Source organism: Lagenorhynchus albirostris, chromosome 17, assembly GCF_949774975.1.
Source record: "Lagenorhynchus albirostris chromosome 17, mLagAlb1.1, whole genome shotgun sequence".
Classification (NCBI taxonomy): Eukaryota; Metazoa; Chordata; class Mammalia; order Artiodactyla; family Delphinidae; genus Lagenorhynchus; species Lagenorhynchus albirostris.
In genome coordinates, this window is record NC_083111.1 from 45,081,721 (window position 1) to 45,109,161 (window position 27,441).

The following is a 27,441-nucleotide window of genomic DNA, read 5'->3' on the forward strand; positions in this document are numbered from 1 at the left end:
ATTATTTCTAAATTGGTCAGAGTTGTTATTCATATAAAGTGAATCTCTAAGACCAGGGAGAAGTATAAAAGGTTACAATGTACTTTGGATTAAAAGTAATAAAATTAGTACTAATTGTGACAAATGTGCCATACTAATGTAAGATGTTAATAGAGGAAACTGGGTATATGGGGACTGTTTGTACTCTCTTCACAGTTTTTCTGTAAATCTAAAACTGTTCTAAAATAGAAAGCTTTTTAAAGTAAAAATCAAAAATAAAACAAAAAAATAAAATTAGAAAGCAAAGATTTGATTGGAACAAACAAGAAAAGTTATGTGCTATACTGGACACCTAAGGGAGTATGAAGCTGTAGCTTGAACTTGAGTCAGTTCCATGGTGAAAGAGACAACCTAATTTTGGATTGATTCCAAATCAAAAGTTTCACCAGGAAGAACTAAGAAACTCTTCTTAATTTTATTCTTTAGAGATTAGAATTTTGAGCAGTATTGCTGATCACACATTAGAAAATATTTTTTAAAAAGTACCAGGGGCTTCCCTGGTGGTGCAGTGGTTGAGAGTCTGCCTGCCGATGCAGGGGACATGGGTTCGTGCCCCGGTTCGGGAAGATCCCACATGCCGCGGAGCGGCTGGGCCTGTGAGCCATGGCCGCCGAGCCTGTGCATCCGGAGTCTATGCTCTGCAACGGGAGAGGCCACAACAGTGAGAGGCCCGCGTACCGCAAAAAAGAAAAAAAAAAAAAAAAAAAGGTACTGAACAGGTTTAGATAAGCTATTTGAAGAGGAGGAAAAATGAAGGCAATTATAAAACGAGAATAATGTTTCAAGTTTTTAAAGCCAGAGAGGGGTTTTAATGAGTGTTCTCTAAAGAATAAGTCTTTGAAGCTTATTCTGTTACAGTGAAAACAAAACTTATATATCCTAATGACTGTTGCTTTTCTAAGTTATTCTTTTGGTCTGTAGTTTCCAATCCATAGACACTGTCATGTTCACAGATTTTAAAAGTCTCTTTGAAATTGTTTTTTTAGCCAATTTAGAAGACATATGAGGAAATTAGTACGTTAGCTTTAAATACACACTTCCTTTTCTTTTAAAGACAGTGTCAAAGAAACAAAATGTAATCTTGAATATGTATCTAGAACCATGCCTTGTTTTAGAATATAAAGAGTTGTTGTGATTTGGTGTCACCTTACTCACTGTTCTTCACTCTGAAGTGTATTTATTTCTTTCAAATATTCAGACTCACCCCTCAAATGATCAAGATTTGTCATCATTGGGACAATTCAGAAGAATGACTTATAGGCCATAAATGTAGTTGTAAATAAGGAGTACCAAAAATGTTTTGATCAATGAAACATTGATGTAGTTATTTTCTGACTACTTTGAAGGACAGTTCTTGGCTGTCTGCTAGTTCACTATAGCATAGTCAGGACCTATGGTTTAAATTCTACTCCCGTGGAGCCCCCTCTTACCCAATTCCATTTACTAGTTGTGGGATCTTAGACATGTTGCTTAGATTCTTGAAGTTTTAGTTTTTTCATTGTAAAATATGGATAATAATACATTTTTCATGGTTTGGCTGTGATAAATTGCATTTATCACAGTGTCTGGAATTGGTAGCTACTGTTATTAATTATATTGATAGAAATAATAAAATATGTCTTGGATTATTTCATGATTTTACAAAAGGTACAGGGTTTTCTAATTCTGAAAAGGAAAATAATGAGCTAAAACTAGGAGGAATTTAGTTTTATGGAAAGAAGAACCAGTGGGGTTTTTAACTCTCTGAAACTGGAAAAGAACAGGATGACAGTTCTTCATTGAATGGTGTTACATTATTTACTTGTTTTCTAATACTCCTTTCTTACAGAAATCATTGTGTATTTTTCTTGTAATAGCTATCAATGTACTGATCATAGGATGTTATTTAAATATCTCCATTTCCTTTGAATGTATTTTTCCCCCAAGGCACGTAATTTTTAATGCGTACTACAAAAGATGGCCCTTATATAATTATTAAGGGTTCGTTATTGCTCTGAGCTTATCTGAGTGATAAACAAATCACTGTCGGTATTGGAGATGATTTTAAGTAGTATGTTGGAAACTTAGTTTTTTTTTTTTTTTGTGGTACGCGGGCCTCTCACTGTTGTGGCCTCTCCTGTTGCAGAGCACAGGCTCCGATGCGCAGGCTCAGCGGCCATGGCTCACGGGCCCAGCCGCTCCGTGGCATGTGGGATCTTCCCGGACCGGGGCACGAACCCGTGTTCCCTGCATCGGCAGGCAGACTCTCAACCACTGCACCACCAGGGAAGCCCGGAAACTTAGTTTTTAATTATAAAAAATATTTTTTTACTGCATATTGGAAAAAATTTTTCCCCTATGTTATACCCATGATTTCAGATATTATTGCTTAAGATAATAGTGGGAAAAGAGTTTGCTCATGAAATGAATTTATCATGAAGTAAAAGTAAAAAACTGTGGGCAAATTTAAAGAAAAATATTAACAATAGTATTAGCTAATTACTTATTTAGTGCTTACTGTGTGCCAGGCTCTCTTCTGAGTGCCTAATATCTATTGAGTCATTTAATCTTCAAAACAATTTTGAGAGGAAGGTTCTGTTATTATCCCAAATGAGACACTGCAGCTTAGAGAGATTGTCTTGCCCTTGGTTATAGATCGAGTGGCAGAGCTAGAACATCAGTCCATGTGCTCTGACAGTTTTCAAGCTCTTAGCCACTGTGCAATATTGCTGCTTCTTTATTAAGTAAATAATAGTACAAATGATACATGGATAGGGTAGCAGTAATATCATTAGTACACAAATACATGAAGTTTGTGAAAATTGATCTAGATAATATAATATTTCTAATCTCTAATGAATATATTTCCATATATACATATGTGGAATCAAATAGAGGTGCTTTCAAAATATTTACCAAGGTTATTCTAAGTATTAAATGAATCATTATCACTTTATCATGCCTTTAATATAATGAAATAATGCTGTATTAAAAGAAATCACAGTGTTGTGAGATATAGTAACAGTTTTTTCACCACTTCTACACCTGTTTCTGTGAAAAGGAAATATTCATACTTTATAACTAGAGAAAATTTTTTTTAGGTAATTTACAACTGTATTCCAAACTGTTTGATATTTTAGTTTTAGGATTTAACTTCCTAACAAAAGTCATGTGACATCAGCAGCGAGGTGCAGTGAAAGCTCTCTCAGGAATACTCTTAATAGAAAGGAAGACTTTAGGTCTGTGAGGTTGTGTGGGCTTGAATGTGATTTTTATTTGATATATGAGCTGTGACATAACTATTGCATGACTGAGATGTACTTGTAAGTGCCGTACTATGCAGATGGGTTTTTTCTGAAACAAAGCCAGAAACAAAATCTTGAATGTGTTCATTTAGTGGGGAAAGAATACTTCATAAAAACATATGGAAACATTTCTAAGTTTTTTTCATTAAATGAGGCTTTTACTTTCTAAGCATTTTTATGATTGTTTAAGTTTATATGTCATTTGCCTCATATTTTCCAAGTTTAGTGAGACATAGAAGTCTTATAGAACTGGGATGTTTTGAAACAACCAGATCACTTTTAGGAATGTACATTTTAGAATTAGATTAGATGATTATTAGAAAACTAGGATTGAATCTTGGATATATTTTTCCTTAAATGATTAATCATAAGACTGTCCATCTCTAATTAATTATTTTAACATGATGGGATTTGGTGAAGAGATGTATAGAGTGTTATTCTCTTTTTGCTCATTTAAAAATTGTAACAGCATAGGACAACATTAAAGGAAATCATAAAAGGGAAAAATACCACAAGTAAAACATGACTTTTTAATTTTCCATTTTCCCTTCTAACCCATGTCCCTATATATAAAGTTTTACATGGTTCTATTTATTATGTATATACCATTTTATGTTATGCTTTCCTTTTATAACATTATATTAAAATTTTTTTCCTTTTGGTGCTCACATACTTTTGTTTTTCCCATTGTGAAAGCATACAAAGAAAATTTCCTTGGATTCTGAATCCCTCTCAACTTCTCATTTTATCTTCCTCTTTCCCTTCACAGAGAAATAACTTAGAATGATAAACTTGTTGCCATTCCACTTAGCTTTGATGCTGAATCCAGTGTACGTTTTGGAGTTTTTATCTTCCTTGACTACATATTTGACATATAGAACTCTTTTTGATTTGTGGGCTTTTCTCCTTTGTCTTTCATCCTTGACCTTGAGGAAGTACTTGGAGTAATCTCTTCCTGTGTAATATCAGCTACCACCCATACACTGACAAGTACTTTATTTAATTCTTTAGCCCAGAACTTATCCCGAAACTGATAAATTCATTTGGATGTGCCATGGTGTCTAATACTGACTATATTCAAAATGAAACTTAACTGTTTTCTCTAATCATAGCTAATGGTATCACTATTTACCCATTGTCTAATGCAAAACACCTAGGAGTCATCATGTTCTGTCAGTTCTTCCTCTTAAATCTTTCTGATCTCTGGCTGCTGCTTTGTATTAACTGTGTCTTTATTTCCAACTGGGATTATTGTAGTATTATATCAAGTGATCTCTCAGTCCTCTCTTGTTCTTTTCCAATTCTTTCTCTCTACTGCACTCTCAGTGATCTTTATAAAATAGAATTCTGATTATGTCCTTTGGTGGCTTTCCATTTGTCTTCATGATAAAATTGGAACTTCTTTGTGTGTCAGTCCAAGGTCATTTCATGATCTCTCAGACTCATCTCTAGAAACTTGATCTTCAAGTTCCTTCCTTTAGCCATTTTGAGCTACTAGGTGCCCAAACACACGTGTCCTAAACATCCTTGCTGTTGCACATGGTATTGCATCTGCCTGCAACACCTTTCTTAGCCTCATAACCATCTCTTCCTCTTATCTGCTTAACTACTTTTCATTTCAGACTTAACTGAAGTTTCATAGCCTTCAGTCTGAGTTAGGTGTACTTCTTTTATATTCCCAGAGTATGCTGTCTAACATGATGCCAGATATATAGTATATGCCTCAAAAATGTTTATAATTGAATTATTAAATAGTATTCTTCTGAGTTAATGTTTTGGGAATCCATTAACACTTGGAACTTAGGTGATTAATTTATTGGATAAAGTCTTTTGCATCTTCACACATGTTAATATTTTTTAAAGTTATTTTCCTTCAAAACTGTTCCAAGAAATATTGAATTAAAGGTAAGGACACTTTATGGCTGTTGGACATCATGCTTTGGGTAATGATTTTTAATATCAATCTTGACCAAAATAGATGTTAGAGAATAGGTATAGTGATCTTCAAAATCAAGAATATTGTTACTGGTAACATTATCTCGGTTTAAAGACTTTTTTTTTTAGCCTTACGAAAAAACTGACCTCGGTATATTCATTAATTTTTGCATTTAGTAAACATACGTGGGCACCGTTGTATGTCGCTCTTTGTGCCAGTCACTGGGAACACAAATATAGTAAGATTCCGCCCTAATTCTTTTCTTGGTTAATTGCAAAATAGGTTTCCCAAGAGCTTTGTACATAATACATATGATATAATTCATACATGTTTATTCCACTAATTGGAGCCTGTCTGTTAAATAGGAAGATGAATCAATGTTAAAGTTAACCTATTAATGCCATAAAAGTTTAACAAATTTTTTGTTGTTTATATTTGAGAGTGGCTTCATTACATGTAAAATTGCCTTTTTCTGTATTAACATAGTATTTTTGCTTTTATCCCTTATGTTAGAGGAAGGTTGTTTCAGTTAGGATCAGTTTTTAATGAGTAATAAAAATGAAATGATTTTTTTTTGTTGGAAAATATAATAGATTGCTGAATGAAGTTATATTTTTTTTAACAACTTGAACTAATAGTATTTATAATATAGTTTACCTGTGTTTATTTCTTTACCTAAACTGTTCTGGTATGTTACATATTTCAATATTAAAATATAAGCAGATGGTTATAGTATTTCTTTGTACATGATATCCACACAAGAACTCTTTGTACTGTTGGCGTCACTGTTACACAGTTCCTTACTATAGTAAGTAAATACATTACCTCAGCCCTTAATCAGCCTCCCATTGCCACTGATGACCCAATGCTTAAGCTGTAACACTATGCTGCTGACCCAGACTCTCGGGGCTTATTTTATTTTATTTTTTGATGCATTGCTGTAGGCATTTTTAAGGGTGTGGAACCAAGCCATTTTCTCCCTTGGACTCCTTTCCACTTCTCTTTCCTATGGGAGACTTAGCCTTCCTTTAAAATACTAGGATTTTTAAATTGTTCACCTATTCTCTGATTACTGCGTGGAGGAGTAATGCTACTTGCCCACTTTAGCTCACTGAATTTGAAAAGAAAATTAGTATGGCTTAACCATTGGTGTTAAACAATTCTCAAAATTAAAATTTTCGGATTTATAAAATGCTTTTCTACTAGACACTTTATTCTTCTGTGTATGTGTGTGTGTGTTTCATGGTTTAGTTTTGTTTTATGCTTATACGCTAGGGATGTTTGGCCTGATTTTGTCCCAGGAGGGTGTAATTGAGAACTGACAGGTTATAGGAAGTTGAAAAGAAATTTAATGAGTTGTAAAAATCAGTGCTTCATTTTTCCTTGGTAACTAATATGTTATCTGTAAGGAAGTGTCCTAAAAAATTCAAAATGAATAGGTCTCTAAATTGCCTAGTAGCTTTCAATTTTAACAATAACTCCCTCTCGAAAACAAAATGAAGTTTATTCACTAAGAAGAATAAAGTTATTTTATTTTTAGAACATGTTAATGTTTGGGCTTGAATATGCTGACCATAGTTACTTAAGCTTACAGATTAAATTTATGTAAAAATCATATGCTTTTAAAGGTTTATCTTTTAAAATTACTCTTATTTTAGTTCATTTAGTTCATATCCTTTCTTCATCAAGAAATTTATAGAACATCGTAGTTGAACCAGGTGCATTGTAAGGCACTGGGGTTATTACTATGAGGCAGGAACAGATTAAAAGAGCCCCATCTTTAATAGGGAAATAGATATATAAATAAGCAGATAATTATAATATAGTATGGTAGGTACTGCTAGATGTTCAAAGGAGAGGCACAAAAAAAGATCAGTTAATTGTTTTTGAAGACTTCATGGAAGAAGTAACATTTGAATTAAGACTTACATGTAGGGGCTTCCCTGGTGGCGCAGTGGTTGAGAGTCCGCCTGCCGATGCAGGGGACACAGGTTTGTGCCCCGGTCCGGGAAGATCCCACATGCTGCGGAGTGGCTGGGCCCGTGAGCCATGGCCACTGAGCCTGTGCGTCCAGAGCCTGTGCTCTGCAACGGGAGAGGCCACGACAGTGAGAGGCCTGCGTACTGCAAAAAAAAAAAAAAGACTTACATGTAAATAAACTGAGAATCCGCTAAGTGCCATGTGGTTACAAGTTTGGGGGAGTGTATGGGTGTGTCTGTGTGTTTGTGTGTATGAACATTAGTGGGGAATGAGGGTGGTGGTAGTTATTTCATCAGATGCTTGAAATTAAATGAATGTTCTGTGCACTGTTAAAAATGGCTATTTTAATTGGTAGGCATTAAGAGTGATTTTTTGAGTTGGAAACAGTACTTGTGGGGCTTTCCAGGAAGCAAACACTGAGATGAAGTTCGGACTGCAAATTGTTTACTAGAGAGTAGCACCTGTGTAAAGAAAAGAATGGGAGCAGGATTGGTCAGGAGCAGTCCTTACATTGTGAAGCTGACTTGACAAAGTCTCTGCTGACCCAATCAGGGACCTTTGGAACAAAGTTGTTGGAGGAGTCCTGCATCGGGTGGAAAATACTACTCGATCCATGGGTGGTTGAATCTGCAGATGTGGAACCCGTGGAGAGGGAAGGTCGACTGTAAGGGACTTGAACGTCCGCAGATTTTGGTATCCTTCAGGGGTGTGGGCACAGGGGTCTTGGAACCAACGTCCCACGGATACCCAGGGAAGATTGTGTGTCCTTGACTGGAGAGCTGAAGCAAACTCTAAGCAAGCTAACAGCTGGAGACTGTCTGCTAATATCACTCCTTGCAGCTGCGCAGTGCGTCTTTTGTTGAAGGGTAATCGAAGGTGATCTATGTGTCTGCCACAAGGGTGGGGTGGACCTTGGGATATTAATCATTCATTCATTAACTATCACTGGACACATGTGCTAAGAATAGTGCTGGGCATGGGTCTTGTGAGCAAAGCAGATACATTGCTGTTCTCATGTAGGGCAAAGATCTGGAAGAAGAATATTTCAAGCAAAAGGAACATTGGGTATAAAGCCCCTGTTATGGGCAACAACTTGGCGCAAAGGAGAGAAAGAAAGAAGGCCACTTTGGCTGGAGAGTTCTGAAAAATAGAGAGAGAGAAAGAGAGAAGGGAAATGAAGTCAGAGAGTTGGAGGGAGCCAGTAAACCCCTGCAAGCCACAGTAAGGACTTTGGATTTTCTTCTAATTGCAATGGGAGGTCATTGGAAGGTTTTAACCAGAGGAATGACACAATTTGACTTATGGTTTGAAAGTTTACTTCTGTTTACCAGCTTTCACATTTAATAGTCATGGTGCAAATATGTCTTGACTTTTGACTTAATGATACACCATGTAGTCACTAGGAGAATTCTTTTACATTGCTGGCAGTGGTATAATATCTGCAGAAGCGATGCACACATACACACCACACCCACATATATACATGTTAATTCCTTTATCAGTTTGTTTTTACCCATTTCCCTTATTTCTATAGTAACTCATTAATGAGTTCTTTTGTTTTTAAGTGACTATTTGATACTCAGTTACAAGTCATATTATAGTTTTTAGCTGACTATGTATAGACTTTTTTTTTTTGCCTATTCTTAGCTCTGAAAAAAGTAAGTAAACTTCTTTGTTGGAATTTTATTTAGGCATTTGAAACTCTTCATGAGAATGTGTTGTGAGTCTTTAAAGTTTAACTAGTCCCTTACTGAATCCATACAGCTCTCTGGTGTAGTGCAGGACAAAATTTAAAGATCCTGGGTTTCTTGCGATAGCAGAGACCTGCACATTGCTGGCTCCCAGAGCTGCTCTTATTTTTCTTGGGATCAGAAGTTTGCCCTCCTCCCATAGGAAGTTTTAGGACTCTATCTCCACCCACATTATTGACTTGCCTAATTGAGAATGATTTTAGTAATCTATGATTCTTATTTAAGGCTTGTATTTTTTGCTGAAACTAAGTTTCAGTTTTCTGAGAAGCGTTTTCTCAGTGCTAAAGTTTGAACCTTGGCCCCACTATTTATTAACCATTTGACTTAGGTAACTCTCCTTACCTCTTTAAGACTCAGTTTCCTTCTCTGTAGAATGGGGAAGACCAGTAGAACCTGTTTTTATAGGCCTATCATGAAAAGCAAATGAAGTAATACAAAATGTCTAGCATACCACGACTGTTCTATAAATGAAAATTGTTACTGTTTTCACTCTTCCTTTAATTGTAGTTTTTACTTTATTAGGGTTGTATGGAAGTACAGATTCAGTTTGGGTATTCACCTAAAATCTGCTCTTTGGCTTTAGTTCTGGCCTCAGTCTTTGAAAGACTGAATAGTAGAATAGCCACTTCAGTGTCATTTTTGGCGTTCTTAAATGGGTGTGTAAAAATGCTTACAGCCTAACAGCATCAGTTTAATAAATGAGTCATGCCACTTGGATTTATTATTAATGTCTCAATTTTCACTTTTCAATTACACGTAAGCATTCTCTATGTAACCGAGAATGAGCATTTCCTCATTGGTTTTATGTATGGAAATTCTGTCAATGAGTTGAAATGTAAATATTTATTATAAGAGTAAAATACTATAAGTACCAGTGGTTTTAAACAGTGTTAATTTTATGTGCAACAGTAATTATTGTTTTGAAAGTTCAATGATTAGGTGTAGAGATTGATAGTTAATGTAAATATTAATAGCATACCTTATTTAGGTAACTTTATGAAGATCTTTATAATTTTTCTAAGTTAAAAATGCCCTTAAACATTTAATAAAAAATAGATTAATAGAGGTTGGATTATAGTTTCATTCTTTGTAGAATCTACAGAATTTTTTAATTTGCTATCATTAATAAAACTTTAAAATTGTCTTCGTTTTCTAGTTTAAAATTAGCAACAAGTCTCTCAAGATAAGATCCTATTTGGGAATTCACATCTTATAAGGTTAATTAAACACAGAAATCAGAATGTTTGAGGAGGGATAACTCAAAATGATGTTCATTATTAATATCTAAGAAAATAATCTTTGATTAAAATGTAAAAGTGAAAAAATATAATGAGTATGAAAAGAAGAAAGTGTTAGAGAAAAGTAAGATGTCTAGAACACATTCTATTTTTCCCGATCAAAATTAAAGACTTTTACAAGAATACTTTATAGCCATTCCTGTGGAAGTTTAAACTAATTATTTTATAGAGGTAAGAAAGCTTAATAACTTGGTGGAAACCTCAGCATAGCAGTGTTAGCCAAAAAAAAGTCTTGTACCCCCATATACTTCAGTGGGAATTGAGCAATTATTTAGTATTGAGTATGTGTAGACTAGAGACTACAGAAATAACCTAGCAGCTGACAGCAGATGAGAAATCGTATACTATACCGTCAAAAGTCAGCTCTTAAAATGCTTAATAAAAATAATAAAATAAAAATAATGATAATTTTTTACTGGAATATTTACTCATTTCAGAAATCCATTCTGTTATGGTGATATATGGCTTTGGCTAGAGATGAGTAGTAGGCTGTTTTTTTTTTTAAATAACATAGGAAAGTAGTAAACTTCTTCTGTTTTTCCTTCTATGTGCCTAAAACATTTATCAGTTTACCGAAGGTATATAGAATGTTGGGTAATTTTAGAAAAATTTTTAACATCAAAATCTTGCATTTTCATTCTACAGATTTTCAGAGGCCATTTTCTATTTTAATTAATAATTTAGTAGATTGTATATTACACATGTTCAATCAGAATGATTGCCAAATATTTTTCTTCTTATTTTATTACCTTGAATCCACATTGAAAAAAAGAAACTGAAGTACCTTCTAACATAATTTACATACAAAGAATACTACCATGAAAACATTTTCTGTGCATTATTTCATTTTCCCCTTAGGTCAATACTTACAATATTTACTCCCAGTTCTTTTGTAAGATAGTTATTAAACCACTAACTGTGAAATAGAGAGTGATACATAAATAAAATAAAATTTTGCTTTTTTGTTTTTCCTGCAGTGGAACACTGTGGTCTATTGATTCCATTAGCAATCGATGAAACACAATAGGTGGGGGATGGAGCTCTTAAAGTTTAAAGGCATTGTGTAGTATCCAAATAAGTAATACAGGACATATTTTAACAATACACAAACTGGTTTAATTTAATTAACTGAGATCTAATATGGTGTGCATCCCACTTGTGGTAAACCACAGTGGCATTTACTGGCTGATGCTTCAAAGCACTACTGTTTTCATACACTTTTATTGGCCAAATGTATCATAGAGGCATTATCTAAGGTCTGGAAAACAGTTCTCATGGATTTGTTTTTTATAAATTTATTTTACTTTTGGCTGTGTTGGGGCTTCGTTGCTGCATGCAGGCTTTCTCTAGTTGCAGCGAGCGGGGGCTACTCTTTGTTGCAGTGCGTGGGTTTCTCATTGCGGTGGCTTCTCTTGTTGGGGAGCATGGGCTCTAGGTGCATGGCTCCTGTAGTTGTGGCGCGCAGGCTCAGTAGTTGTGGAGCATGGGCTTAGTTGCTCTGCGGCATGTGGGATCTTCCCAGTCCAGGGCTCGAAGCTGTGTCCCCTGCATTGGCAGGTGGATTCTTAACCACTGCACCACCAGGAAGTCCATGGATTTTGTTTTAATGATAAGTCTAATCTATAATTCATTTATTGATATCAACTTAGCAGAATTTCTAAAATCTGTTATTAATGACTTTTAAGTGTGAAACTGATGATTTTACCATGTTTGCTGAAGCAGAGAACAGTTGAATTAGAAGAATTCGGTTCTAGCTCAGTCAGTAGTGATCATCATGACCTATTACATTCACCCTATAAAATAACCTATATTGCTAAAAGGAGGCAAGTGGACAATGGAGAAAAAAGGATTGTATTTTTTATGTGTAGAGTATTCCAGAAACTCATACCATTTCATAATCTGTGTCAACTGTCTTATGCATAAAGCATTTATAAAAAAATCCAGTTCTATGATCATTTTAACTTACGGAGTAAACGAGATACCTGATTTTATTTATATATATATATATATATATAAATAATCTTCAAATGTTTAGTTTTGCTATTACAGATACCTTTTGGATTACTTGATTGCTATGAAATTAGAAGATTATAACTCTAAAATTCTATCACAATTATCTTTCAATATGTTGTCAATGCAAGGGTAACAATTAAGGTCTTACGTGAAAATGGTGGGGGCTAGTGACCAGAGTAATAGGTTTATTTTAGTTAACAGGAAAACAGGTCATGAAAATATACTGTCAGTAAGAAATGAATAAATATTAATAAAAAGTCATGATTAAGACAGAAAAAGTGTCATGGATGTCTTTGGACGATAGGCACACTGTAGTGATATGTAATCAGGAAGCATTTCTGTTACTTGACTACAACAGTAATGCAGTTTGGGGTGATTTTTTTTTTTTTTTAAACTTAGGAATAGTCAAATTCCTTACAAAACTCTCTAGCTTCGTCTCATATCACTCTCACCCCACCCTCCAATAAGTTCCATTTCCACTGAGCTTCTATAACAGCTCTTGCAGACAGTCCTAGCTGTTTCCTCAGGTTCCTGGATAGTGCTTTTCCATTGCCTGGAGTACTCCAATTCACTCTACCCTCACTCCTTTTTCTGATTTACTTGTCTTTATCCTTTAGTCTCACTTCTCTAGATCGAGTTAAGGGTCCCTTTCTATATAATTTAAAAGTACCGTATACTTTTCAAATTAGTATTTTTGTTTTTGTATAAATATATACCCAGGAGTGGAATTACTGGGTCATATGATAGTTCTGTTTTTAGCTTTTCGCGAAACCTCTGTACTGTTTTCCACAGTGGCTGCAGCTTTATACATCCCCATCAACAGTATATGAGGGTTCCTTTTTCTCCACATGCCAGCCAACATTTGTTATTTGAGTTCTTTTTGATGATAGTCTCTCAGACAGGTGTGAGGTGATATTTCATTGTGGATTTGATTTGCATTTCCCTCATGATTAGCGATGTTGAGCATCTTTTCATATGCCTATTGGCCATGTGCATTTCCTTTGGAAAAATGTCTGTTCAGGTCTTTTGCCCGTTTTTAAATTGAGTTTTTGTTTGTTTTTTATTGTTTTGATTTTGAGTTGTATCAGCTGGTTATATATTTTGGATATGAACTCTTTATAAGTCATATCATTTGCAAATATTTTTTCCCATTTGGAAGGTTGTCTTTTGTCAGTGGTTTCCATTGCTGTGCAAAAGCTTTTAAGTTTAATTAGGTCCCATATGTTTATTTTTGCTTTTATTTCCTTTGCTTTAGGAGATAGATTCAAAAAGATATTGCTACAATTTATGTCAAAGAGTGTTCTGCCTATTTTTCCTCTAGGAGTTACGGCTTCTGGTCTTACATTTAGGTCTTTAATTCATTTTGAGTTTATTTTTGTATATGAGTTTAGAGAATGGTCTAATTTTATTCTTTTACATGTAGCTGACTAGTTTTCCCAGCATCACTTATTGAAGAGACTGTCTTTTCTCCCTTGTGTATGCTTCCCTCCTTTGTCATCAATTAATTGACTGTAAATGCATGGAATTATTTCTACCTCTCTATTTTGCTCCATTGATCTATGTGTCTTTTTGTGGCAGTACCATACTGTTTTGATTACTGTAGCTTTGTAGTGTAGTCTGAAAACAGGGAGCATGATTCCTCTAGCTCTGTTCTTTTTTCTCAAGATTGTTTCGGTTATTTTGAGGTCTTTTTTGTTTCCATACAAATTTTAAAATTATTTTTTTTAGTTCTGTGAAAAATTCTATTGGTATTTTGATAGGGATTACATTGAATCTGTAGATTACCTTGGGTAGTATGGTTATTTTAATAATATTAATTCTTGCAATGCAAGAACACAGTATATCTTTCCATTTGTTTGTGTCATCTTTAACTTCTTTCATCAGTATCTTGTAGTTTTCTGAGTACAGGTCTTTTATGTACTTAGGTAGGTTTATTCCTAGGAATTTTATTCTTTTTGATTGCAATGGTAAATGGGATTGTTTCCTTAATTTCTCTTTTTGTTAGTTCGTTTGTAGTGTATAGAAATGCAACAGATTTCTGTATATTAATTTTGTATCCTGCAACTTTATTGAATTCATTGATGAGCTCTAGTAGTTTCCTGGTGACGTCTTTAGGATTTTCTATGTATAACGTCATGTCATCCGCAAACAGTGACAGTTTTACTTCTTCCTTTCCAATTTGGATTCCTTTTATTTCTTTTTCTTGTCTGATTGCTGTGGCTATATATTTTTTTAAATTAATTAATTTATTTTTGGCTTCACTGGGTTTTCGTTGCTGCACGCAGGCTTTCTCTAGTTGCGGCAAGCGGCAGCTAGTCTTCATTGCATTGCGGTGGCTTCTCTTGTTGCGGAGCATGGGCTCTAGGCACGTGGGCTTCAGTACTTGTGGTTGCAGGCTCTAGAGCGCAGGCTCAGTAGTTGTGGTGCACAGGCTTAGTTGCTCCACAGCGTGTGGGATCTTCCTGGCCCAGAGCTTGAACCCATGTCCCCAGCATTGACAGGTGGATTCTTAACCACTGCGCCACCAGGGAAGCCCCAGGACTTTAAATACTATGTTGAATGAAAGTGCTGTGAGTGGGCGCTAATTTGAAAAGATACATGCATCCCAGTGTTCATAGTAGCATTATTTACAGTTACCAAGATATGGAAGCACCCAAAATGTCCATAAACAGATGAATGGATGAAGATGATGTGGTATACACACACACACACACACACACACACACACACACACACACACACACTAGAATACTACTCAGTTGTAATAACGAGTAAAATTTTGCCATTTGCAACAACATGGGTGGACTTGGAGAGTATTATGTTAAATGAAATAAGTCAGAGAAAGACAAGTACTGTATGATATCACTTATATGTGAAATCTAAAAAATACAGCCAGCAAGTGAATATAACAAAAAAAGAAACAGACTCACAGATTTAGAGAACAAACTAGTGGTTACCAGTGAGGAGATGGAAGAGGGCAGGGGATTAAGAGCTACAAATTATTGTGTATAAAGTAAGGTACAAGGGTATATCACATAACACAGGGAATTTAGCCAGTATTTTAAAATAACTATAAATGGAGTGTAACCTTTAAAAATTTTGAATCACCATATTATACACCTGTAATTTAAATAATAGTATACACCAACTATACTTCAGTAAAAGAATTAAAGTACCCTATATTTCTCCCATCATACTTATCACATTTCATTGTAATTCCTGATTTAATTATTTATTTCTCTAAATAAGTTTTAGATAGTTTTTGTGGGAAATGACAATGTCTGTGGTTAGCAAGCATAAAATAAATGTTTTGAATTAATGTGTTCTGATTCTAGTATTTACCAGTTTTTAAATTTAGGAAACATTTATTAAGTTCTTAAATATTACCTCTTAGTCCTGCCTGGTGGGAATGGGAGAGAACTAGTGGCCGTGAGGCAGGGTTAGGTGGGAAAATGATGCCTGTATTGAGTTTTGAAAGATGAGTGAGGGCTTCCCTGGTGGTGCAGTGGTTGAGAGTCCGCCTGCCGATGCAGGGGACACAGGTTCGTGCCCCGGTCCGGGAAGATCCCACATGCCGCGGGGCGGCTGGGCCTGTGAGCCATGGCCGCTGAGCCTGTGCGTCTGGAGCCTGTGCTCCGCAGCGGGAGAGGCCACAGCAGTGAGAGGCCCACATACCGCAAAAAAAAAAAAAAAAAAATGAGTGAATCTGGATCTGGTAGCTGGTAAAAATAGATTAAATTTTGTTATGAATTTTTTTTTCTATTTATTCTGGAAGGATTTTAGAATAAAAAAGAAGTCAAGGGATGCTGGCCTATAATAAAATTCATATTTATATTGGACAAAGTAAAAATTTTATAAGAAATTAATTTCATATGAAAAATATAAAAAAGATAGTCCAAAATGTGCAGATGCTTCACATTAATACTGACAGTTATTGTCCAGTTTATCTTATTTCAGTTCATGTTAAAATGAAAAGAATTAGAAAAAAATAGTTATAAGCACTAAGAGATTAACTGGGTATTGAAGAATAAATAGCATTATGTTCAACACATAATACACCTAATGGTGACATTTTACTGTTCTATAATGATTTATTTAGTATAATGAATGATAATAGTATGTTTTAGATATATCTTTTAGGATTTCATAAAACCTCTCTCCGCTCCTCAAAAAATTCAACTCAGTTTGAAAGACTTAGCCAAATAACATGAGAAAATACCTCAAACTTTCATCTGCGTAAGAATCACTTGGATTCTAAAATGCAGATTCTCAGGCCCATTTGTAGGAATGCCCTTGCATCTGACTTTTAATGAGTATCCAAGCAATTATGGTACTAGTTATTGACCCTTACTCTCCTGACCAGTTAGTGGCAGGACTGATACATTCTGCATAAGCCTGAAGTTCTTTTGAACAGTACTCTCCATTCTTTCATTAGTTTTGAATATTCTTAAGGACATTGAATGGGATGTTACTTTGAATGCATGAAGCTTTGTATATGGATTGATAAAATCAGTCCAAGTACTTTATACTTATCCAATGGGTACCCGCCTTTCCAGAATAAATTGTGTTATAAGCCTTTTTGTTTATTATAGTCTGGAAAAATAAAAATGAACAATATTATTATAAAGGGCTGCAATGTTTGATAGTCTAAATAATAATAATTTATCTTTATTTATCTTGTATAGTTTACTTTGGTATTTCTGGCATTCCACCAATGCCATATCCTGATAGTAAGTACAACTTAATAATCTCTGGTAAACTGTCAATTTGGTTTTTAAAGGATAGTCAGTTAAAAAAATGTAATATAGCAGTATATTTTTCTTTTCTTTTTTGACCTTTTCCCAAGCTTTATTGAGATATAATTGGCATAGAATATTGTATATGTTTAAGGTGTACAAGGTGTTAATTTGATTCATTTATACATTGCAAAGTGATTACTACCACAACATTAGTTAATACCTCCATCCAGGCACACAATTACCATTTCTTTTTTGTGGTGAGAACATTATAAAGATTTACTCTTAGCAACATTGAAGTATATAATACATTATTATTAGTTATAATCACCATATTTTTCTAACTGACTTTGTAAGAGAATAACTTTGTTTTTAATCTTGGTTATTCCTTGCTTATATGTTGCTCATAAAAGATACAAAGCTTAGGCATTTATTTTGTTTTTTACTGTTAAATTTTTTTATTAAGTTAAAATTAATACCAGGCCAATTCTTTGATGAATATAGATGCAGAAATCCTTAACAAAATATGAGTAAACCGAATCCAGCAATGCATAGAAAGGATCATACACCATGATTAAGTTGGATTCATTCCAGGGATGCAAGGATGGTTCAACATATGCAAGTTGATCTTTGTGAGACACTATATTAACAAAAGGAAAGACGAAACCACATGGTCATCTCAAGAGACACAGAAAAAGTATTTGACAAAATTCAACATCCATTCATGGATGTTGGGTAAACATCTCATAAAAGTGGGTATAGAGGGAACATATCTCAATATAATAAAAGCCATTTACAACAAACCTACAGCCAGTATAATACTCTGTGGTGAAAAGCTGAAAACCTTCCTGCTAAATTCAGGAACAAGGCAAGGATGCTCAGTCTCACCACTTCTCTTCAACATAGTATTGGAAGTCTTAGCCACAACACTCAGACAAGAAAAAGAAATAAAATGTATCCAAATTGGAAAGGAAGAGATAAAACTATCACTATTTGTAGTGATATACAGAGAACTCTAAAGTCTCTACCCCAAAATAAACAGAACTAATAAATGAATTCAGCAAGGTAGCAGGATATAAGATTCATAGTCAGAAATCTGTTGCATTTCTTTACACTAATAGCAAAATATCAGAAAGAGAAAGTAAAAAAAAATAAAACCTGTTTAAAATCACATTCAAAAGTTAAATTCCTAGGAATAAACTTAACTGGAGAGGTGAAAGACCTGTATGCTGAAAACCATGAAACACTGATAAAGGAAATTGAAGATGATTCAAAGCAATGGAAAGATACTGCTGCTCTTGGATTGGAAGAATTAATATTGTTAAAATGGCCATAGTATCCAAAACAATCTACAGATCTAACGCAATCGCTATCAAAATACCCATGATATTTTTCACAGTGCCAGAACAAATAATCCTAAAATATATATAGAACCACAGGAGACGCAGAGTTGCCAAAGCAATCCTGAGGAAAAAGAACAAAGCTAGAGGCATAACCATTGCAGACTTCATACTGTACTACAAAGCTACAGTAATCAAAACAGCATGGTATAGCCACAAAAACAGAGATACAGATCAATGGAACAGAATAGAGAGCCCAGAATAAACTCATGTACCTTTGGTCAATTTATCTATGACAAAGGAGGCAGGAATATATAATGGAGAAAATACAGTTTCTTAAACAAGTGGTGCTGGGAAAGCTGGACAGCTACATGTAAATCAATGAAATTAGAACATTCCCTCACACCACATACAAGTGTAAACTCAAAATGGTTTAAAGATCTAAATAGAAGACATGACACCGTAGGAGAACAATGGTGAAATATTCTTTGACTAAATTGTAGCAGTATTCCGTTAAATCAGTCTCCCAAGGCAAAAGAAATAAAACCAAAAATAAACAGATGGGGACCTAATTAAACTCAAATGCTTTTGCACAGGAAAAGAAACCGTAAACAAAACAGGAAGACAACCTATGGAATGGGAGAAAATATTTGCAAATGGTGATTCTGATAGTAGTTTATTACCCCAAATATATAAACAACTCATACAGCTCAGTATCAAAAAACCAAACAACCCAATTAAAAAATTGGCAGAGGACCTAAATAGACTTTTCTGCAAAGAAGACATACAAATAGCCAACAGGCATAAGAAAAGATGCTCAAAATCACTAAATATTAGAGAAATGCAAATCAAATCCACAGTGAGGTATCACCTCACCCAGGGCAGAATGGCCATTATCAAGAAGTCTACGAATACTAAATACTGGAGAGGGTGTGGACAAAAGGGAACCCTCCTATGCTGTTGGTGGGAGTGTAAGTTGGTGCAGCAACTATGGAAAACAGTATGGAGGTTCCTTAAAAAAGTAAAAATAAAGCTACCAGTATGGTCCAGTAATTCCACTCCTGGGTATATTTCCAGAAAAAAACAAAAACTAATTCAAAAAGATACATGCACTCCAGTATTCCTAGCAGCGTGATTTCTAACATCCAAGACATGAAAACAACCCAAATGCCCATCAACAGATGATTGGCTTAAGATGATACACACACACACACACTCACAATAAAATATTACTCAGCCATAAAAATAATGAATATTGCCATTTGCAGCAACATGGGTGGACCTGGAGAATAGTATACTTAGTAAAGTAAGTCAGATATAGAAAGACAAATACTGTATGATAACATTAATATGAAGAATCTAGAAAGTAATGAAAATGAATATATATACAAAACTGAAATAGAGTCACAGACAGAAAACAAACTTATGGTTACCAAAGGGGAGAGGGAAGGAGGGATAAATTAGGAGCATGGAGAAAAAAACACCCCACATTTGTAGGTTTGCATTGGGTATGTGTATGTATTTCAGTGAGATCGTATGCATATTCTGGAACCTGCCCTTTTCACTTAATACCATGTTATGGTTATTTTTTCAGCATTGTAGTGTTAATATAACTTTTATTAAATATCTGCATGCTACTTTATAATATAGGAGTACTATTATTTATTCACTCATTGCCCTCTTGATGAACATACAGGTTTTCCTCCTTTTTGCCACTACTTGTGGTGGTGCAACATAACTTTGCATATAAAATCTCTACAGTTTTGATTTTCTTTCTGTGAGATGGATCTAAAATGTGAGATTGTAGGTCAAAGAGAATATGAATTTCAGCTTAATGAATTTTCTTTTGAAGAAATATAACAGTTTACTTACCTTTTTATTACAAAAATAGGTTGTAGAATATGGGAATTACTATAAAACATGGGATGAAATAAAAGTCATCCATAAATCTGTGACCAAAATGTAATCAATGTGATAAATCACAGCATAATTTTCCAATTATTTTTCTCATTATCTGCTTTTTCCAGTTCATTACATCAATTGTGGTATAAGCAGCTAAAGTTTATTTTTACCTCGTGAGGAAGATTTTGCAGTTATTTCAAGTTCCTAATTTATAGGTAATCTTTTTTTTTAAAGCCCTTCTATTTTAAGTTTAGACTTGTCTTTGTTTTTCCTGCTACTTTTACTTAGAACAGCTGAAAACTTCGAATAAAATTCATAATACAGTCTAGAAATTACAGTAGTAAAGAGAAAGGAAAAATAGCCTCTGAATTAAGACAGAACGCTTGCGTTCTGGATGTGGCTTCTACCTGATTAGTCATGGAATTTTGGTTAAGTTACTTGACCTCTTAGAACCTCAGTTTCTTCCACTGTTTCCAAGTGTTGAAAATAACGACTTAGCATTTTGAGAGGGTTACTTACTTGCAAGGTGAAGAAAAAGAAGCAAAGATATCAAATGATTTGTTGATAAATGGTCTTACTCCATGTCTTAGAACCAGAAATAATTTCAGAGTTTTCATACTCAGTAATAAGGAGCTTCTTTATGCTCCCCTGCAAGTCATTCCTGATCACCTCTATAGTTAGTTCTTTTTTTTTTTTTTTTTTGCGGTACGCGGGCCTCTCACTGTTGTGGCCTCTCCCATTGCGGAGCACAGGCTCTGGACGCGCAGGCTCAGCAGCTAGGGCTCACGGGCTCAGCCGCTCCGCGGCATGCGGGATCTTCCCGGACCGGGGCACGAACCCGCGCCCCCCGCATTGGCAGGCGGACTCTCAACCACTGCGCCACCAGGGAAGCCCCTATAGTTAGTTCTTATTCTGATTTCTGTTACCATCAATTTCGTTTTGCCTGTTTTTGAAGTTCATGTAAATGGAATCATATATATTCTTTTGTATCTGATTTCTTTTTCTCAACGGCATGTTTGTAATTCATCCATGCTGTAGCAGTATACTATATAACTTTGCTATGTAATATTATGCAGTGCTTTTAAATATTAGTCATGTATTAAAATAGGTAGGATGGGTTGATTGGTTCTAAATAAAAAGTAATTTGCAGACCAATATGTATAGCACCACGCCACCTTTATTTTATTTTTTATTTTTTTGCGTTACGCGGGCCTCTCACTCTTGTGGCCTCTCCCACTGCGGAGCGCAGGCTCCGGATGCATAGGCTCAGCAGCCATGGCTCACAGGCCCAGCCACTCCGTGGCATGTGGGATCTTCCCAGACCGGGACACGAACCTGTGTCCCCTGCATCGGCAGGCGGAGTCTCAACCACTGCGCCACCAGGGAAGCCCCGCCACCTTTATTTTTAAGAAATTGGTGTATGTATTTTTGTGTGTGTGTTCATGCAAGGGTGCATATGTGTGTATTACTGGTGGATGGATAATTAATAGGTCAGATAGGTAGGTAGGCTGGTTGAAAGTTTTGTGTGGAAAAGGTTTTGTACATATAAAACAAGTGCCAGTTACCTCTTGGGAAAGTGTAGAGCATGGGTGAGATGGAGGATGGAGTATGTTAGGCCCATTTCTTTATAAACTTAAAAAAGCTATGTAACTATGGGGTTGTTTTGCCTTTTCATGTTTTTTTTTTTAAAGTATTTTTTAAATGGGGGGAGGGTAAAACATCACCCTACCAATTAAATAAAAATTTGAAATATTCCCATTTTTCCCTGTTCTCCTTATTTCATTCTACTTATCTTCTGAAAATTCTAATTTTAGCGGGTAACATTTCGTTTAATTTAGCTCTTAGAGGCATAAGAATTGCTGTTAAACTCCCATAAACAAGACTATTATGCCCTTTATGGTTTTTCTTGTGTGTTGTCTACATGTGTGTGTACATGTGTAAATAACTGGCTATTTGTCTAGTATAATTAACCCTGCTTCCCCTGATTCCTTTAAGAGATCTCTTAAAAGTTTTAGTAATTATTTACTAAGTATAGTACTTTTAAATAAGTGAGATATGATTCATTTAAGTAAATGACAAACTTTTCAATATTAAACTCTTAAAGATTGATCATTTTTGGTGACTGAGGTAAACTTTCAATGTTTATATTTGGGTGTTTAAAAATATAAACAGAAGTAGAATTAGTTTTGGGTATAGATTTAACCTCTAAAGAGTTAGTGAAACCAGCTTGAAATAAATGAAATGTGTATCTTACCTTGCTATCTCTTAGTCACTCTAGTTTATAATCAAATCCACACATATTAATATCATTAGTAAATAACAATTATAAAATAAAATAGTAACCCTTTAACAGATTGCTAGCAAAAGAGGAATTAAAATTTTTTTTTAATTTTTATTTTATATTGGAGTATAGTTGATTTACAATGTTGTGCTAGTTTTAGGTGTACAGTAAAGTGATTCAGTTATACATATACATACATTCATTCTTTTTCAGATTCTTTAAAGTGATTTTATTACTATGCCGAGGTAGCCAGTCTCCAAAGATGGCTATGAGCTATTCTTCTCAGTATCATTCTGTAGGTTCATCCCCTTGAGTTCAAGCTAGCCCTGTGAAGACTAGCCTTTGACCAATAGATTGTGGCAAAAGTGATACTGTAGACAGCTGAGGCTAGGTGATAAGCTCTGCAGCGTATGCCTGGGTCACTTAGAGTATCTGCCCTGGGCGAAGTCAGCTATCACATAAAAAGTCCAGTGTCCCTGAGCCTGTCATGTTGTGAGGAAGCACAAGCTAGCCAACTAGAGTCGCTAATGTAGGGAAAGAGAAAGAGACGCCTGCCTGGCCCCCAGCTGTTTCAGTTGTTTCGATTGAGGGATCTGACATGTGAGTGATAAAACCATCTGGATCACTAGCTCAGTAGAGACTTCAGGTGATTCCCACCCCAGCTACCATCTGACTTCAGCTGTATGAGAGAGACTCAGGCGAGATCCACCCAGTTGAGTCCAGAAAATCCACAGAACTGTAAGAGATAAAAATAGATTACTGTTTTACACCGCTAAGTTTTGGAATAGTTCCACAGCAATAAATAACTGGAACAGACACTGTTAACTAAATTTTGTTTTAAATGTATTTTATTGTGGACGTTAAGGGCCAAGATATTTTACTCACCCTCATCATATGACACTTTTCTTGATGACAGTATTTTGGGCCAAAAGGTACTGATGTAAATATTTGAGACAGAATTGCTGCAAAAGAATTATTGTGAGGTTCAGAACCAAAACTCTGCTGGATGTAGCCTGGAGCGTTTAGGGCTACTAGGAAGCTTTAAAGAGCTATGAATCACACCTCAGGGACCCATCAGTAATATTGGGATCCAGGTTGAATTCCAAGTATTTCCTATTTATAGTTTCAGAAAAGAATTAGACATGAGATAATTTACTTTAAAGCAATCTAATTAAATAATTATAAGCCTTTCACTCCTTTCCCTCATTTCCTTTCTCTTTTCCTACTTTATTCATTTTTTAAAAATTATTACTTTTTATTGAAATATTTGACACAATGTATAAGTTTAATATGTACAACATATTGAGTTGATACATTTATATATTGCAATATGATTGCCACTGTGGTGTTAGCTAGTACCTCTATTACTGGAACTCATAAAAACAGACAGTAAAATGGTGGTTACCAGGGGCTGGGAATAGGGGAATGGGAGAGATGCTATTTAAGGGTACAAACTTGAAACTATCAGGCAAGTAAGTCCTGGAGATCCAATGTACAGTATAGTGGTTGTAGACAGCAATATTGTGTTATAAACATCGAACTTGCTAAGAGAGTAGATCTTATTTCCATCATGCCCAGTGTTTTATATGTATACAGAAATGCCTGTCAGCCTCCAGCCAGCCTGACCTATAAAAACTAGGGCAGTTTTCAAGCTTTTGCTGCTGCTGTTGTTTTTCCTTCCAGTTTTATTGAGGTATAATTGACATATAGCACAGTATGTTTAAGGTGTATAGCATAATGATTTGGCTTAATGTACATCATGAAATGATTGCCACAGTAAGTTTATTGAACATCCATCATCTCATATAGATATAAGATAAAAGAAAAAGAGAAAAAAGTTCTTCATTGTGTTGAGAACTCTTACGTCTTTTCCTACATTAGATCCTATTTCTGTGGCTTAACTAAACTAGGATAATACTTCATAAAGTTAGGTTTCATGTTGAAGGGTGGGATTTGTATCAGACTAACATAGTTTTTAAGTACCTTTATACCTTCCAGATATAAGAAAGCATGAATCCCCTCATGTCAGAGACTGCTAGTGTTCCTTGATTACTAACTCTCTGACCTCAAGTTCACTGAAGATTAGTATATTAGGCATAATGCATTCAAGCTCATTTTCTAAGTTATCTTTCATGTTTTGTCAACTGCCAGGTGGACTTTGAGCATTTTGGGGGAAATGTGGTTAAAGTAGTCATAATTATCAACTGCTTGAAGTGCTTACTTGGTATTTTAAAGAATATTAATAAGGTCACATTTAGTTTTGTTGGGAGCTTTCACATGATTGCAAAATGACCATGTTTTATATTTTCATTTATTTCCCCTGCCATTGTAGGTTGATGTTCTTTCATATCATATTTGAGAAGTCACTATTTGTTTACAATCTAATATTAATATAGCATGTAACTTTTGATAGTTAAATGTCATGTAATTTTGGACACAAATAACATTCATTGGCAAGTTCATCTTAAATGCATATGAATTGAAAAGTAGAATTATAAATATAATAAAATGTAATATAGAACTGATAAGTGTTTTAAGATATACTTATTATGGTTTGTAAATATTATAGCCAAGGCATGCAGTTGCAGTAACTTCCAAAAACCGAAATGAATTTGAAAACCTTTTAACATTTTGCATTTAATAAACTCATTTATAGATTATCACTTATGTTTAAAACTAAAGAACAAATTCCACTTTTCTGCACCCTTTCTAACAAAAACTTAACAAGTAGGCACACCTTTAAAAATGACACAATCCACCAGTTATTTGGTAAGACTAGCATAATCATAAATTTCCTATCCATGCTTTTTCCAAAAATACTAACCCATATTGTTCTCCCTGGACCTGTTGTAAGGATGACTAATCCAACTGCTGAGGTTTCCCTTTATGTGTTTGATGGAACACTTGGCTTGCTGGACTACAGCTGTGTGTTTATGTGCTGTGCACACCTGCAGGGGCCTGACAAATAGCTGTAGTATGCAGAGGATACAAAATTACCCTGGCAGTGCTGCAAATAAGGAAGTTTCTGTTTTGAAGTCCATATGTGTGTGCGCGCTTGAGATGCCAGCTGGTGTATTTATGTTGCATGCACAGATGTAAAACTGCCAACTGATTTTATACCAAATAAAGTTTAATTTTTTTGTACGTACTTTGTGTCAAAGTTATGAAGTGGTACATAAGAATTTTCTCACAACTTAGGTCTTTTAAAATAAAAAGTGCTATTAAAAATATGAACTCATGACATGATTAGGAAAGAGGATAGTGACACAGATGGTTTATCTTTGTGTGGAAGAATGTTACTATTGCTATATCATTATATACATAAACAAGCCTTGATTTATTATAATAATTGGTATATATCCTCTTTTGTGGCTAGAGCCAGTCAGATCTGTGTTTAATGCAATTTGTGAATACTGAAATGTGAAAGCCAAATTTATATGGTAACTTGAAGTCTTTGACCTTTCTGTTTTTTCAGTATCCTTAATTTTAACAAGTTGAAATGATTTTGTGTATTTTGGATGACATTTTTACCAATGTATTTACATTTTTTTCTGAAAGAAATACCAGAATTAACAGGGATAATTTTTTCCAACTCTATGGAAATTTAAACACCAATATAAAAATAGTAGAAAAGCCATTTATTAAAAAAAATCTTTGAGAGGCTTTTTTTTTTAACATGCCCCCTCTAACCAAATGAAGAAATCAGTTTTATTTAATATGTCCACCCTAAACAAGAATAATGATTTAATAGTTGGAAAATTGATCTTCAAATTAATATTTGAAAATTAACCTCATATCTATTATTTAACTGCAGAGTTATTTTAGAGTTGGAATTCTTTCTTGTTTATAAAAACACTTTTATTGGAGTATAATTGCTTTACAGTGTTGTGTTAGTTTCTGCTGTATAACAAAGTGAATCAGCTATATGTATACATATAACCCCGCAGAGTTGGAATTCTTTTGATTAGTGTTTGCTAGAGTCATTCTGTCTTAAGAACTCTTATAGCCTACCAGCTAATGAATTTTTTCAATGTATAGTTTCTAGTATTAATGGACTTTTTTTTCATTGAACTATCTTCAAAAGTATTGATTTTTACTATATTTGAAGTATGTCTACAAATTAAGAATTTTTAGGCATTGAACAAAAACTGGTTATCTGAATGGTTATATTTGTTTTTGCTTTGCCTATGATTTCTGAAGAGTTTTTATCTCATATGTGACCTGTACTGGCTTATAACTGTTTGTAAGTGGAGAGGAGTTTAAGTGCTTATCCAAAATCATACTACTTTTAATTAGACAAATGTGATGATGCTATAAAAATATGTCAGGCCATATTCTTCTAACCAGTTTTGCATTTGAAACATACTAAATGTGTTTTACATATGTACATCAAACTATATTAATTGATTCTTCATGCACTGATATAATTTATATTTGTTCTGACTTTGTGTTTGTAGAACTGCCTTATCATAGTTACATATTTGATTGTATTGGGTTGGCCAAAAAGTTCGTTCGGGTTTTCTGTAACATCTTACGGAAAAACCCAAACGAACTTTTTGGTCAACCCAATATTTTTGCTCATGCTTTGTATGCCTTTCTAATTATCCATTATTCACTGTTATTCATATCATTAAACTGATAAATATTTTAAATAATGCCTTTATTTTTAATTAAGTAGCACCTTAGGAAGCATGATTTCTTTTTCTTCAGTAGTAGGCATTTTGTCATAAAAGGACATGCATTTGCTATTATTTCTAGGATAATTTTACTTGAACTTTGGATTTCAGGAAATATGACAAGGGTCTGAGCTTTTTGCATTATCCCTCACCCTTAAAAATCATGAATTTTGATTGAATCAGGCTTCTGAATTCATGAAGACAG

At 34.6% G+C, this 27,441-nt stretch overlaps 1 protein-coding gene across 9 annotated transcripts in view; it reads left to right on the forward strand.

The window, feature by feature from the left end:
* VPS13B (vacuolar protein sorting 13 homolog B) overlaps positions 1–27,441 on the forward strand; it is a 793,535-nt gene that overhangs the window by 185,209 nt on the left and 580,885 nt on the right. The window contains exon 18 of one of the 9 annotated variants that reach the window (XM_060128463.1): positions 1,238–1,463. The exons of the other annotated variants lie outside the window; for them this stretch is intronic. Coding sequence (XP_059984446.1) covers positions 1,238–1,254 — 17 coding nt within the window. The 3' untranslated portion in view covers positions 1,255–1,463. Of the gene's footprint in view, positions 1–1,237; positions 1,464–27,441 lie in introns of those variants that run through there. 9 annotated transcript variants of the gene reach the window in all.